General features: G+C 46.0%; 1 protein-coding gene across 1 annotated transcript; it reads left to right on the top strand.

Annotated features, from left to right (window-relative positions):
* The first annotated feature begins 810 nt into the window (after positions 1 to 810).
* On the top strand, positions 811 to 11,617 carry LGALSL (galectin like). The gene is made up of 5 exons (XM_045011648.1): positions 811 to 1,070; positions 1,750 to 1,821; positions 1,942 to 2,030; positions 2,455 to 2,632; positions 5,207 to 11,617. The coding sequence occupies exons 1-5, from the start codon at positions 1,038 to 1,040 to the stop codon at positions 5,348 to 5,350; spliced, it is 516 nt and encodes a 171-aa protein (XP_044867583.1). The 5' UTR covers positions 811 to 1,037; the 3' UTR covers positions 5,351 to 11,617.
* The last annotated feature ends 659 nt before the right edge of the window (positions 11,618 to 12,276 follow it).

Raw genomic sequence — 12,276 nt, 5'->3', positions numbered from 1 at the left:
GAGCATTCATGGCCAGCCATACAATTTCGATACCCAGATGTGGTCCTTGGGCCAAAAAGTTTGCCCACCCCGTGCTAAGGGAACCAGAAAGGGGCCAGCTCATGACTCAGTTCACCCTCCTCGGGAAGCTTGGGGTCTAGCAAATGAAGAGCTGGCTCTTGGCGTCTCTCTGGAGCAGAGAACTCTTGGCTTGGGGGAATATGATGGAAGCAGAGCTGCGTCTCCAGCAGGAAGGAGCAGAGATCTACGGGGTGGCAGAAGCCACAACATCTGAATCCCAGCTTCCAAGACCTCGAAGCTCGAGGGGCATTTGGGACTGGGCTTTGGATCTGTCCCCATTATAAACACAGGGGCTGTTTGCAAACGTCTGGTCCAAGCCCCGGCTGAGAGAGGTGGCACACAGCAGGGTGGAGGGTGTTCAGAGTCGGGGTCTCGGTTTGGGAGAAGCCCAGGTGACAGAGGAGACGTTTCGGGGCCCCCATCCCTGACCGCGCTGGAGTGTGTGAAATCCACCCCCCCCCCCTTCCTAAGGCGCTGAGCCAAGCGCCCCTTCTCCGTGGGACCCTCATCCTAGGCGGGAGGCCTGGGAATCGCCGCCCCCCGGAGCCTGGCGTTGGCTCTCAGCTGCTCGCCTCCCCTTCCCGGTTGGCGGCGCTGCCCCGGCCCCCTCCTCTCCCCGCCTCACAGGAGCTGCAAGTGGAACACGCTGCAACCGCCTCGCCGAGCCGCGCCGCCACCCGGCCCCTGCCCCTGCCCCGGGCTGCCCACGGCCGGGGCAGGGCTTTATATGCCGCCTGCCTGGCGAGGCGGCGCAGCCTTCGCTGCTGCCACCTCCCCTGCCACTGCCGCTGCGGCGGCCCCAGCCTGCCGGGGTGCACGCGAGCCGGCGGGCTCCGGGTCCAGCGCCGAGCCCCCGCCCCCTCTCCCGGCCGGGTCAGCGCCCAGCCCCGCGTCCCGCTCCCTCCCGCCTTCCCGCTCCAGCTGATCCAGCCCCGCGCCGGCCGCCTGCGCCTCCACCACTGCACCGATTCAACAAGATGGCGGGATCGGTGGCGAAGAGGGACGCGCTGGTAAGTGGCCCGTTTCCTGCCTGCTGCCGGGGACGACACGGCCCTGCTCCCGGGGCCATGCAGAGCCCCCACCCCCGGGGCTGAGCCGCTGGGCGTCTAGCGCCGCTCCGAGCACCGGCCGCCGCGCCTCCCGCAGACCTGTTAGCAGCACCGGCGGCTGCAGCAGCAGCAAACCCCCCGGCCGTGAATCGGCCCGGCTGGCTGCGGCTTATGGGTGTGTTACGGTCAGGGAGGATGCGGCGGCGGAATGGGGGGAGGCAACTCATCCCCTTGTGTGGCTCTCCCCCTCCCCCGCCAGGTGGAAGATACTGGCGTGTCTGTGAATGCTCCTGCATGCAGCTGGACAGTGGTAGGGGCGGGGAGCGGGGTCGGGGGACGGATTGTGCATAGCTAAATATTGCCTGGACTCGACGGCTGGTTTTTTAATTGGAGCCCGAACACTTCCCGGGAAGTTAAGAGAAGCACCCTCGGAGAGCAGGAAACACCCTTTGTTTTGCAAAGGAGTTCGGAATATGGACCATATCGAGGAGGTGACTTGAAATTAAATTGGCAAGCGGCAGAGAGACCTCCCCGAGCTGTTATGTGCTGCAAACCGTCCCAGTCGCAGGCAGGCTCGGTCATAAACGCACAGAAGGAGCGGTGGTTTCTCTGTCTCAGTGTGTGTTTGTTTTGTCTTTAGAAAATAGAGGATGGGCATTTAAACAACTCCTTGGGATCGCCAGTGCAAGCAGATGTGTATTTTCCACGGCTGGTAAATGATTTTGACTTGCTACCCCTCCCTTTCCTATAATTGTGCTTGTGGTCTGGATTTGGCCCAGTCTGTCTCCAGCTTGAGGGTTCCTCCCTCTGATTCCCTGCTGTTCTTTTCCAGATCGTCCCATTTTGTGGACACATCAAAGGAGGAATGAGGCCAGGAAAGAAGATCTTAGTTATGGGCATGGTGGATCTCAATCCCGAGAGGTAATAACACAGAGGCAGAGCTTGCTTCTGGTTGGCAGGGCTGCTCCAGTCCTGTCTGCATTTTCCCAATGAAGAGCTCCAAGAAAGTACTATGTTCCCATGACAAGAATTTGCCCGAAAACATCCATCATTTCTGAAGACAGCTATTTTTATCAGAGATTCTAGAGTGCTGATTTCTCCTTTGACCCATAGAGGGGGGCATTTCTTAAAAGGATCGTTGTTTCCCAACATTTTAAAGGAGGCCACAATTTAATATAAGAGAGTGTATATTGTGTCACGGTCCCTTTCTCAACTTTGGGGACTAGCCATTTCCCATTACCAGGTCAGATTTGCTTGTTGAATAAGCTTAGAAATCAGGCATGCTGCATTTTGGATTTGTTTGCTTCTTTCTTGCCAAGTGAGAGCAGCTTTATTCCTATTTCAGCTTTGACATCAGTCTGACATGTGGAGAATCAGAAGATCCTCCTGCGGATGTAGCCATTGAACTGAAAGCTGTCTTTACAGACAAACAGTTCCTCAGAAACTCTTGTGTATCTGGCGAATGGGGCGAAGAACAATCATCAATTCCTTACTTTCCATTTATTCCAGACCAGCCATTTAGGGTGAGTACCACCAGCAGAAGAATATACCTCATATTTGACAAGGTGTTACTTGATGCATGTGCATGTTCAGAAATCACATTAAGGTACAAGAATTTCTTCTGTTGCGGTAACAACTAACAGACCTAAAGGCATTAAGGTATTGCTCAGCAGTTGTGTGTATTCATGCATATGCTCATTGTAGACATGCAGACTCACCCCTGTGGCGCCTCCTGCTGGTTGTCCTCGGGAATTAGCTCTTTTTCCAGCCAGGAGCACCCTCTGTGGGCTGGTGATCTGCCTATCCTCTTGGCCCCGTCTCTCTCCCTGGACCCCGGTGCCCTTTTAACTGGGGTGCTGCTCCCTGGCAGTACCCCACCAATCTGGGTTTCCCCTCCCTGGGGAACCCCCAACCCACTATCCCCACTTTGCCTCAATTTTGGCTACTGCCCAGTCTCCATCTAGCCCCCGTTCACTGGGGCAGACTGCAGTATCAGCCACTCATCATAGGCAAAGGGGTTTGGACCTGCTGCCTTTGCCTACCCCTGGGCTGCTTTCTGCAACCCCCAGTACCTGATGCCTTCTACTAGGCCGCAGCCTGGGGCTTTCCAGGCCGGAGCTCCCCAGCTCCTCTGCCTTTCCCCAGCCCTGCTCCACTCAGGTATCCTGCCCCTAGCTCCCTGCAGCTAGGCCCTTCTCTCTCTACAGGCAGAGAGAGACTGTTTGGGCTCCTGGCTCCCAGCCTCTTTATACAGGCCAGCTGTGGCCTGATTGGGGCGTGGCCCAGCTGCGGCTGTTTCCCCAATCAGCCCAGCTTTTAGAGCTGCAGCCCTCTCCAGGGCTGCTTTTAAACCCCTCAGGGCAGAAGCGGGTAACCAACCCGCTACACTCATACTTGCAGCTATAGAATATTTTCCCATACAGGCTATAAAATCATAGTGGACATAGTATTTGTAAGTTTTATAGTTAAAGAGGGCTTTATTCCGCCTTGTTGTAACTGTTTGTCCCCAATGGAGTTACTCCAGGGTTGATTGTGTTAATAGATTAAATATATATATACGCTACTACCTCGGTATAACGCCATCTGATATAACACAAATTTGGATATAACGCAGTAAAGCAGTGCTCCGGGGTGGGGTGGAGCTGCGCACTGCAGTGGGTCAAAGCAAGTTCAATATAACACGGTTTCACCTATAACGTGGTAAGATTTTTTGGCTCCCAAGGACAGCGTTATATCGAGGTAGAGGGGTGTGTGTGTGTGTATCATTAGTAATTCTGTACCCTGGAGTTAAATCTTATACAATGTAAAGATGTAGCAGTTTGAAAGTGATATCTAAGGAACAATCTTGCACTGGCAGGGAGATGGACTGGATTGACCTAATATACTTTCCCGTCTCTAATTTTTATGATTATATGAAGACGTCTTCGCTAATCACGGCCAACAAAGGGTGCCTCTGCACAGGGCCTTGCTCTCAGCAACCTCAAAGTGCACAGAGAAGGCAGGCAGGCGGTCTTCTCCATGCAGCTAACCCAGAAAACGCCTCACCTCTCTCTCTAGTAATAAAGCCTCTCTGACCCCCATAACAAATCCTCCTAAACCATCCTGCCCTAAGATAATCCTCCTCCAATCCGAAAAGCTAACAGTCTTCCACACAGGGTAGGCTATGGAAGCATGCTTCAGGCACTGCCTGTCTGATTTTGCACAAGGCCCCAGAAAGCCTGAGGGTGCTTTGTTTGCTCCTATTAACCTTTAAAAATCACGATTAGACCATATCTCTAGGATCTCCAGGGATCTTTGATGGCCAGGATCATATGGACCCACTCTGTGCCCCCAGCAATCTCACATCCCTGCATCCTGGCAATATGGCTCTGATGGAGCTTAGTTACCGGTGACTCCAGCTAGATTAGGGATTCCCTTAAATGTGAGTAGTCACCATGGACAATGCTGTGCAGAACAGATGATACAGCACTAGGCTACAGCACTTTTCCAAGGTGTCTCCATAGGGCAGTAGGGGGAGATGATGTGCATCCTTCCCTGACCCCAGGCACACCCAGTGTGGTACCATCCTCTACCTGCTCCAGCTTAAGCAGTCCCTAATTTCTTCCCCTATCATGAATTTCAACACCCAGAGAGTCCTTCGAAGGGAGGGGCAGTGCTGTGGAAGCAACTACCCTTCTTATTCTGCACAGAAGGGAGTAGAAATCCACACATGACCTTGGAGGTATCATCCATCCCTCTGTAATTACAGGTTACTTAGCATATGGGGCCTGTTTTTTGCCATTATTCCGAACTGGGAACTCCCATTGAACTCAGTGGAACTTTTGTGTGCAGAACAATAGGACTGGGATCCAATATGCTTCTGACTGTACTACTGTACATCTAGAGTAACCTCAAGGATCTCTGTGAAGTAACTCCAGATCTCTGAGAGTAATGGAAGGCAGAATTTGGCCACGATGCCCTCACTGGTACATGGTACTTCGGTAATAAAATGGCCAACAGTTATCATGTAAAGAATAATTGAGTGACGTCTTGTGCCCTGGGAAATGAAGCACTCCAGTTACCCTGTGAACCTGGTTCATCATTTTTATTTTTTACAGGTTGAAATACTTTGTGAGCACCCACGTTTTAGAGTATTTGTGGATGGACATCAGCTTTTTGATTTTTACCATCGTATTGAAACACTGTCAGCAATTGACACAATAAAGATAAATGGAGATCTTCGTCTTACTAAACTTGGCTGACCTGGTGAAAACTGTAGATTCCAAACTGGCTCAGGTGCCATCTTCTATCTGGAAGATCAGTGACAGCTGCGTTTGGACACAACTATCATAGGCAAGCTTCACTGTTTCTTTCCTGTGTGCAGTAAAGAATATGTTGATGAATTGAACTGATCTTTATCCTACTGAAGAAAGCTGTTGATTTATAGACACTGAGCCATTTTTCTTCAGACTGACTAGCCCCTCCATGCAGGATAATCAAATTAGAATGGATTCAGAAAGATTTACAGTCTTGTCATAAGTTGCAGCAGCTATTAACCTTCTCAGAGAGAGGCAATTTCTGAAACAAGTGCTAAAGCCAGCGATTGATCCACGATTTAAAAAAAAAATTTTTTTTTTTTTTTTTGCAAATAGTTTCTGCACTGAAGTGGATTAGTGTAGCACAGCACAGCGCCAAATGCTGACATCCTTATCCAGGGCCTGATCCTGTCTCCATTTAAATCAATGGCAAAACTCCCATTGACTTCAATGGGCCATGACTCATGATCAAACTTTCAGTCCTTCAGTTGAGCACAATTCTCATTGATTGATTTCTATGAGTTTTGCTGAAGAAAGGGGCAGATCCTCAGCTGATGTTAATCAGCATAGTTCCATTAACTTCAGTGGAATTAGGCTGATTTATGCCAGCGGAAGAGTTCACCCACGGACTGTGCAAAAATTGAGTAAGGGCTTCAGGATTTGGCTTGTATATTTTAGTCAGGGTATTTGTATAGAATGTAGATTGTTACAAGTTTTTGCACAATGGAACGTTAATACAGACTTTGACGCTTACTCGTAGTTTATTTATTTATACTCATCTCTGTATGTATTCTTAGTAAAAACGAACGATTTTACTGACAGTTAAGAACAGCAAAGTATAAGTATTTTGAATGTACAAATGTCTTAGATTCTTTGGGTAAACTTGACATATCAGTATTGAAGCACTACAGGTGTCTTGCTGAACGATCGGTTACATTCTAATTGTGCCCTCTAGACCCAGAAAGGTAGGGGGTCTGCTCGTGTATTCACTATAGACTGTTTTTCAGGACTTTATAACTTTGCTGTAAATGTTAAGTCTGAGCTAAAGCGATTTTAAAAAAAAATCTTATATAGAAGGTTTGTAGGTTTAATTGTGCTTTTTGAAACTTAGCCTGCAGAATTTAATTCTGTTCTCATCCGTTCATAATGGGCGCTAGCCTTTTTGGGGGTAAGTGGGAAATTCTCTGCTCGCATTGAAGGGCAGAATTTGGTCTTTGGTATTAAAATTTAAAATAGTGTGTGGACAGCCAAGTTATTAGCACTTGAAAATCAGCTACTGCACATGAATAATTTTTCCAAAGCTTTTTAAATAATAGGTATAGCTCTCTAAACACTGTAGCTGCTCTACACTACGAATGAACACGGTAACTTTTCATAGTTTCTTTAGGACTTCATACACTTTTCCTTGGATGTACACAATGGACTACAACAAGTCTTTTTGAGATGTTCTAGTCTGTGAAATAAACGTTTATTTAGACAGTTTATAAAAATGTATTATAGGGACTTTTTAAGACATGTATTTTGAAGCCTTTTTTTGTAGTACAACATTAAAAAAAAAAAGAAAAAAAGGAAGAATAATCTCTGAACTGTGTTAAATTTATGATAAAGATCTGGTTTAAGCCAACCAAAACTGAAACATCCAGAGTTAAGGCTAGAACACCAATTGTCAGTCAGTTCATTTTGTCCTCACTTTGAGCTAATCTGGCCCTGAATCAGGAAGCCTTAGACAGTGAGCTAAAATTCCAACTATGGCCCTGATCCAGAGCTTATTAAAATCAGTGGGAGTCCTTCTGTTGACTTCAGTGGCCTCTGGATGAGGCTCCATATAAGCTAAAAACATAGAGGCCTGATTTGTATCTCACTTACACTAATATAAATGAAAAGTAGCTCTATTAAAGTCTGTGGAGTTTTGCTGATGCAAATGAGATGAGGATTGGGCCCCTAACCCAACAGTGCAAATTAAAGATGGAGTTTTAGCCTTATCTTTGAATTTCTGTGATTTCTCCCCTCCCCGCACCCACCGCCCCTTTAAACCAGAGCCTAAATGTTATTTTCAGGTGATTTTTCTGGTGTGTGACTTTATATGTAAATTGGACTCTGTTTGTACTGCAGGTTGATTCTTGATATGAAATGTTCCTGTCTTGCTTTGTTTTTATCAATTTTACATGATACATAAGTAATGAAATGACTGTGTCATTTTCAAATGTGTTAAGAATGCTGGCCGTGTTTCAGTACAAAAATATATTCTTAAAAATAAAATCCTAGGAAAAGATGCATTTCCATGAAACCTCTGGATTATTCCCCAGCTTTGAAACTGTTTACAGTTGCAAGGCAGATGCAGGTAGAAGATGAATTATGCTTAGGAAGATACATTAGTAGCCATCTGGTCCAGCATTTTCTCAATCTTGAACATTTAGGGGCAGGCTCTTGGGTGTGGTGCTACTTCTTTGTGTCCTGTCACCAGCAGAATCCAGTCATATTGCTCATGTAACTGGCCCAAGGAGGCTATCGCCGAAGAAAGAACAATCCTCTGCTAGCACAGAGCCAGTGTAGGTGCTCTTAGGCCGCTTCCTGTCCCCACTGTTCGCATAGCTGGGGCCCAGAGGTTTGGCTGGGCTGTCACTGTGCTAAGCTGATCTCTGACTGCGTTTTCTGCCCCTTGGGACTGCCTGCAGCTGGTATAAGTTATAGCAGCCCCCAGACTGCTGTGACCCAGCACTAGCCCTGTACAGAGCAGCAGCAGGACCAGAGAGTGCAAAGGTGAACTTCAAGCACATGCCCCTGCCAGGTGCTCTGTGTGGATCAGCAGACCCCAGGATGTGGCCCATCCAATTCCCCTGCCCTTATATGGCTCTTAGTGCTGTACCAGTCCCTTTAAGCTGCTGTTTTATGGCTCTCAACTGCATTCAGGTCCCTCTTTACAACATATAATACGTTTCTGTCCCGGGAAAAGGCGTATAGGGCCTGATTCCAGTCTTGCCTAGTATAATTCCATTGACTTCAATGGATAGCCTCCTAATTGACACTGGTATGAGTTTAGAAGCAGGCCCGGAGAGAGGGAAGATCATAAACACATTTCTAGTATGTTTGGACTTAGCTTAACATAAAGATCTGCAGCCTTTGATGCTGAGGAAACCTGCAGAAAGTTTCAGCTTCCATGCCCATTAGTCTCTCCAGTAGATTCTTGGAAGCCTTTTCATGTTTTGTCATTAAGCAGTTCCAGGCTATAAAGAATCAAGATGGCGTGTAATTAAGGGCCAGATTCTGATTTCCTGGACTCTGGATTTATACCAGCTAACTCCGTTGAGGAGCTACTCTTAACTAATTGATGTGTGGTATAAGTCAGACAAGAATCAGGCCCTACATGTTTCTATTCAGTAAGCTTTAGAACCAAATCCATCACCAGGCCCTTATGTGATTTGATGGGAAAATGCAGAGTATTAATTAGAGATGGGACTATGCTGCAAAGCTTGGGTCTGGATTCAAGTTTCCCTGGAATTTGGGGAGTATTCAGCTCTGGGAGTTTTGTTTAAACCTATCTTTAGTATTAGTCCACTGATGTGCTGGATGATCTAGCGTGCAGCCTCTGTGGGTCTGACTCTCAAAAACCTGACCCACTGGGAGGTTTTCCAAAGAGTTCCACTGCAAGCAGCTTGTATTGTTCTCAATAGGAGCTCCTGGGTGCTGAGCTGACCCACTTGGGGTGAGCAGGTTAATAATCTACTAGAGAAACATTTTGCTGTAATGTATCTTGTAAATTTCTGCCTAGTGCCATCAGTTATGATGAGAGGAACCTCATGTTGAATGACTAAAGCCCCATGTGATTAAATACCAGTAGGAGTAGATGCTATCCTCTTAACTAGTATAGCTTTAAAATCCACACTGTTATGTTTGGAATTGGCAGTGATAAAACACAACATGATTTCATTACTGTTTTTTAAATCCGAGAATGTTGCCTACTCAGAAACAGCCTTGGAATAATTCAGCATTATGTAGAGATAGTGTTTCTCTGAAAATACTTCATGGAAATGTTTTTTCTTGGCTAAGCTACTTAAAATGTTGCAGTATGTCTTCTTACGTTTGTCTGTCACAGTTAGAGATATTTGCACTAAACTAGAAGAACATTTTGTACTAAATATTCTCACGTTGTATAAGTGAACCTCCAAATTGTGTGTGAGATGTTGAATTTCCTCTCGTTTCCATGGCCAGCTTGTAAAAAATATGCAGTCACTAAACCAATTCAGTGTAAAGTCTGCTTCAAGCAAACGTCTTGCTTGAGGGCTGTTTTGAACATAGTGTGTGTGACATGAGCGAGGGCCTGATTCTCCATTCCACTAGGCCAGTTTGAGGCCGTTGTAATGCCACTGATATCAGTGAAGCTGGTGCAACCGAATGGAGAGGCAGGCCCAGAGGTTTTGGTGATTACCGTTAATGTGTAGGAGCAGGGTTAGATTTCATCTTCCATTATTTAAAATTGTGCGCAAGGAGGAAATGAGAACCAGGGAGCCATCACACTGGCTTTCTAGTGGCACAGTGGTAGCACGCGGTGTTGAAATGCTAATGGAGTGTGAGCTCAAAGGCAGAGTTCAAGTTCTGTCCCACAGCCCACCAAAGCATAAGAGAGTGAGTGAAGCTGAGTTTTCTGAGAAGGTATGTTTGCCACATGCTGTAAGTCCTACATCTCCCCCATGCGCAGATGTCCCTGAGGCTAGTTTTGGAATTTAAGTGTGGAAGACCTGACCTTACTTAAATTCCTAGCTTCCTTGTTTGAAACGGGGACTGAGGGTAAATAAGAAGATAACTTAGGGGGAAAAAGCATGGTAGCCATTCTATTGCAGTAGTCTGTGATGCTGACAGTCATATGGTACATCTGACATGGGCCTGTAGCTGCCACGTGCCAAATGGCTCTAGGAGCAGACCCATAGTGCACTGTACCTTGATCACTTAGGTCAGTGACGCTGACTTTTCTATATAGAGAACTGCAGCACCATGGGGCCTGAGTCTGCTCTCACCTAGGTGGAAATCAAGAGGAACTTTCCTGAAATCAGTGGTATTTCACCAGTGTAAGTGACATCAGAATCAGGCTGATGGTGACTGCAGGCCAAATTCTGACCTTGGATACCTAGGCTGTGCTCAGCTCCTTAAAATATATGAACTAGATCCGCAGCTGGTACATGTAGGCATGACTTCAATAGAGCTTCACCAATTACACCAGCTGAGGATCTGGCCCTATAGGTCAATTTGCATACACACGTCCCAAGGCAGAATCTAGGTATCTCCTCCCCTGCCGCTTTTTGAAGATTGCAAACAAATATTTCAAACTCGGTCTTAAACTAAACTGAACTCTACTAATGGATTCCCTGCTTTTTGCAGAAAAAGTAAAGATTACTCCTTGGTGCGAGGTGCATATTTTTCTGTTTGTGTTAAACTATTTTCAGGGATGTGTTTGAAAATTGAGCTGTGTAGCTTGTGTGATGTGCTAAAGGAAAAGGTCCAGATTCTGATCTCAGCTACACAATTAATTAGAAAAGTTGTATCTGCATTCATAACTAGGGCCAACCCAAATGAGGAAAAAATTAGCTATAGACACTTTGTCTTGCTTTGATACACCCTTTCAGCTCCTCCCAGCAACCAGTGATTTATATGAAAAATACAATTAGTACAACTAGGGATTGCCTGCTGTATGATAATCAAAACTGTGTGCAACATCAAAATAAAGACGCCCACGTTACTACACATCTTCCCTAGTTTCTATTGCTAGACCTATTGGATCTGTCTGTTAGCACAGAGCTGTATCATCCTCCTTTTGAAGTCAATGACAAAATTCTCTTTGACTTCAGTGGGAGTAGGCCCATAGGAATGAGGATATTTCTATCTTCTGCACCACAGTCCTATTATTCTGACCCGAAACGTACAAAGTTTGAGCATCAGTTTATAAATATATTTTATTCTTCTAAATGTACTTTGAAATATGAGTAGGGGAATATTTCTTGCCTGCAGTATGTATTTGAATAGAACCATTAGAAAGCACAGCCTTTCCGTTCTGCGGTAATACTGGTTTGGAGGTGAACACAGTGGAAAGCTTCACGTAAGTTACATTCTGAGTTTAAAAAGAGGTGTGCATGAGATGATCTGGCAATAATAATATGTATTGTTCACCACAAATCTATTTTTATGTGTTGTGCCAATTTGATAATGAACTTTTAATAAAAATAAAACATGAAACTGTTAATTATAATTGGTGGTGTCATTTGCCTGGATGGTTTATTCTAAGTACACAGCCTCTTCATTTCTTTCAAACATCATCCTCGGACAATTTTCTAGATTCTTCCCCTAATAAAACAGCAATGTGGGTTTTTGAAATGAGACTTGCTCCAGATTGCAGCTTTGATAGCGGCTTGGGTGAAATGACTTTTCGGTTCAAATGCACCATCCTGGACAGTCAGGTAACATTCTTAAGGGCAAATCCCACTTGCCTTACTCATGCAAAATTCCCATTGACATCGAGCAATGCAAGATGAGCATGACTCAGCTCTTAATGCCAGGACAGCAGGTTTTCTATATGGATGTTTGGCTGTAAGATTTAGGGGTCTGAGTCTGTAAAGCATCACCCAAATGAGCAGTCCTTACTCATGCATGTCGTCCTGTGGACTTCAGTGGGAATACGTTCATGCATAAGGATTAATTCTGTGAGTAAAGCCTGCAGGATTGAGCCCTGGGTCTATGCCAGAAAAGTGACACTACAATATTTCAGCTTTTGACATGAATGATGCTGATTAAAAGCTTGTTTCAGTGCCCACTGAACTCCATTAGGCATCTTCATATTGACCCAAATGGGCCCAGACCAGGCCCGAAGGTCTCATACTGTTACT

This window comes from Mauremys mutica, chromosome 3 (genome assembly GCF_020497125.1).
Source record: "Mauremys mutica isolate MM-2020 ecotype Southern chromosome 3, ASM2049712v1, whole genome shotgun sequence".
NCBI classification, from domain to species: domain Eukaryota; kingdom Metazoa; phylum Chordata; order Testudines; family Geoemydidae; genus Mauremys; species Mauremys mutica.
Note: the sequence above shows the minus strand (reverse complement) of the source record. Positions and strands in the feature narration are given on the sequence as shown.

Coding starts and splice junctions, on each gene's coding strand:
- LGALSL (XM_045011648.1), top strand. CDS start 1,038: ATGGCGGGATCGGTGGCGAAGAGGGACGCGCTG. Junction 1,071..1,749: donor TGGCGAAGAGGGACGCGCTG/GTAAGTGGCCCG, acceptor TTTTGTCTTTAG/AAAATAGAGGATGGGCATTT. Junction 2,031..2,454: donor GTGGATCTCAATCCCGAGAG/GTAATAACACAG, acceptor TTCCTATTTCAG/CTTTGACATCAGTCTGACAT.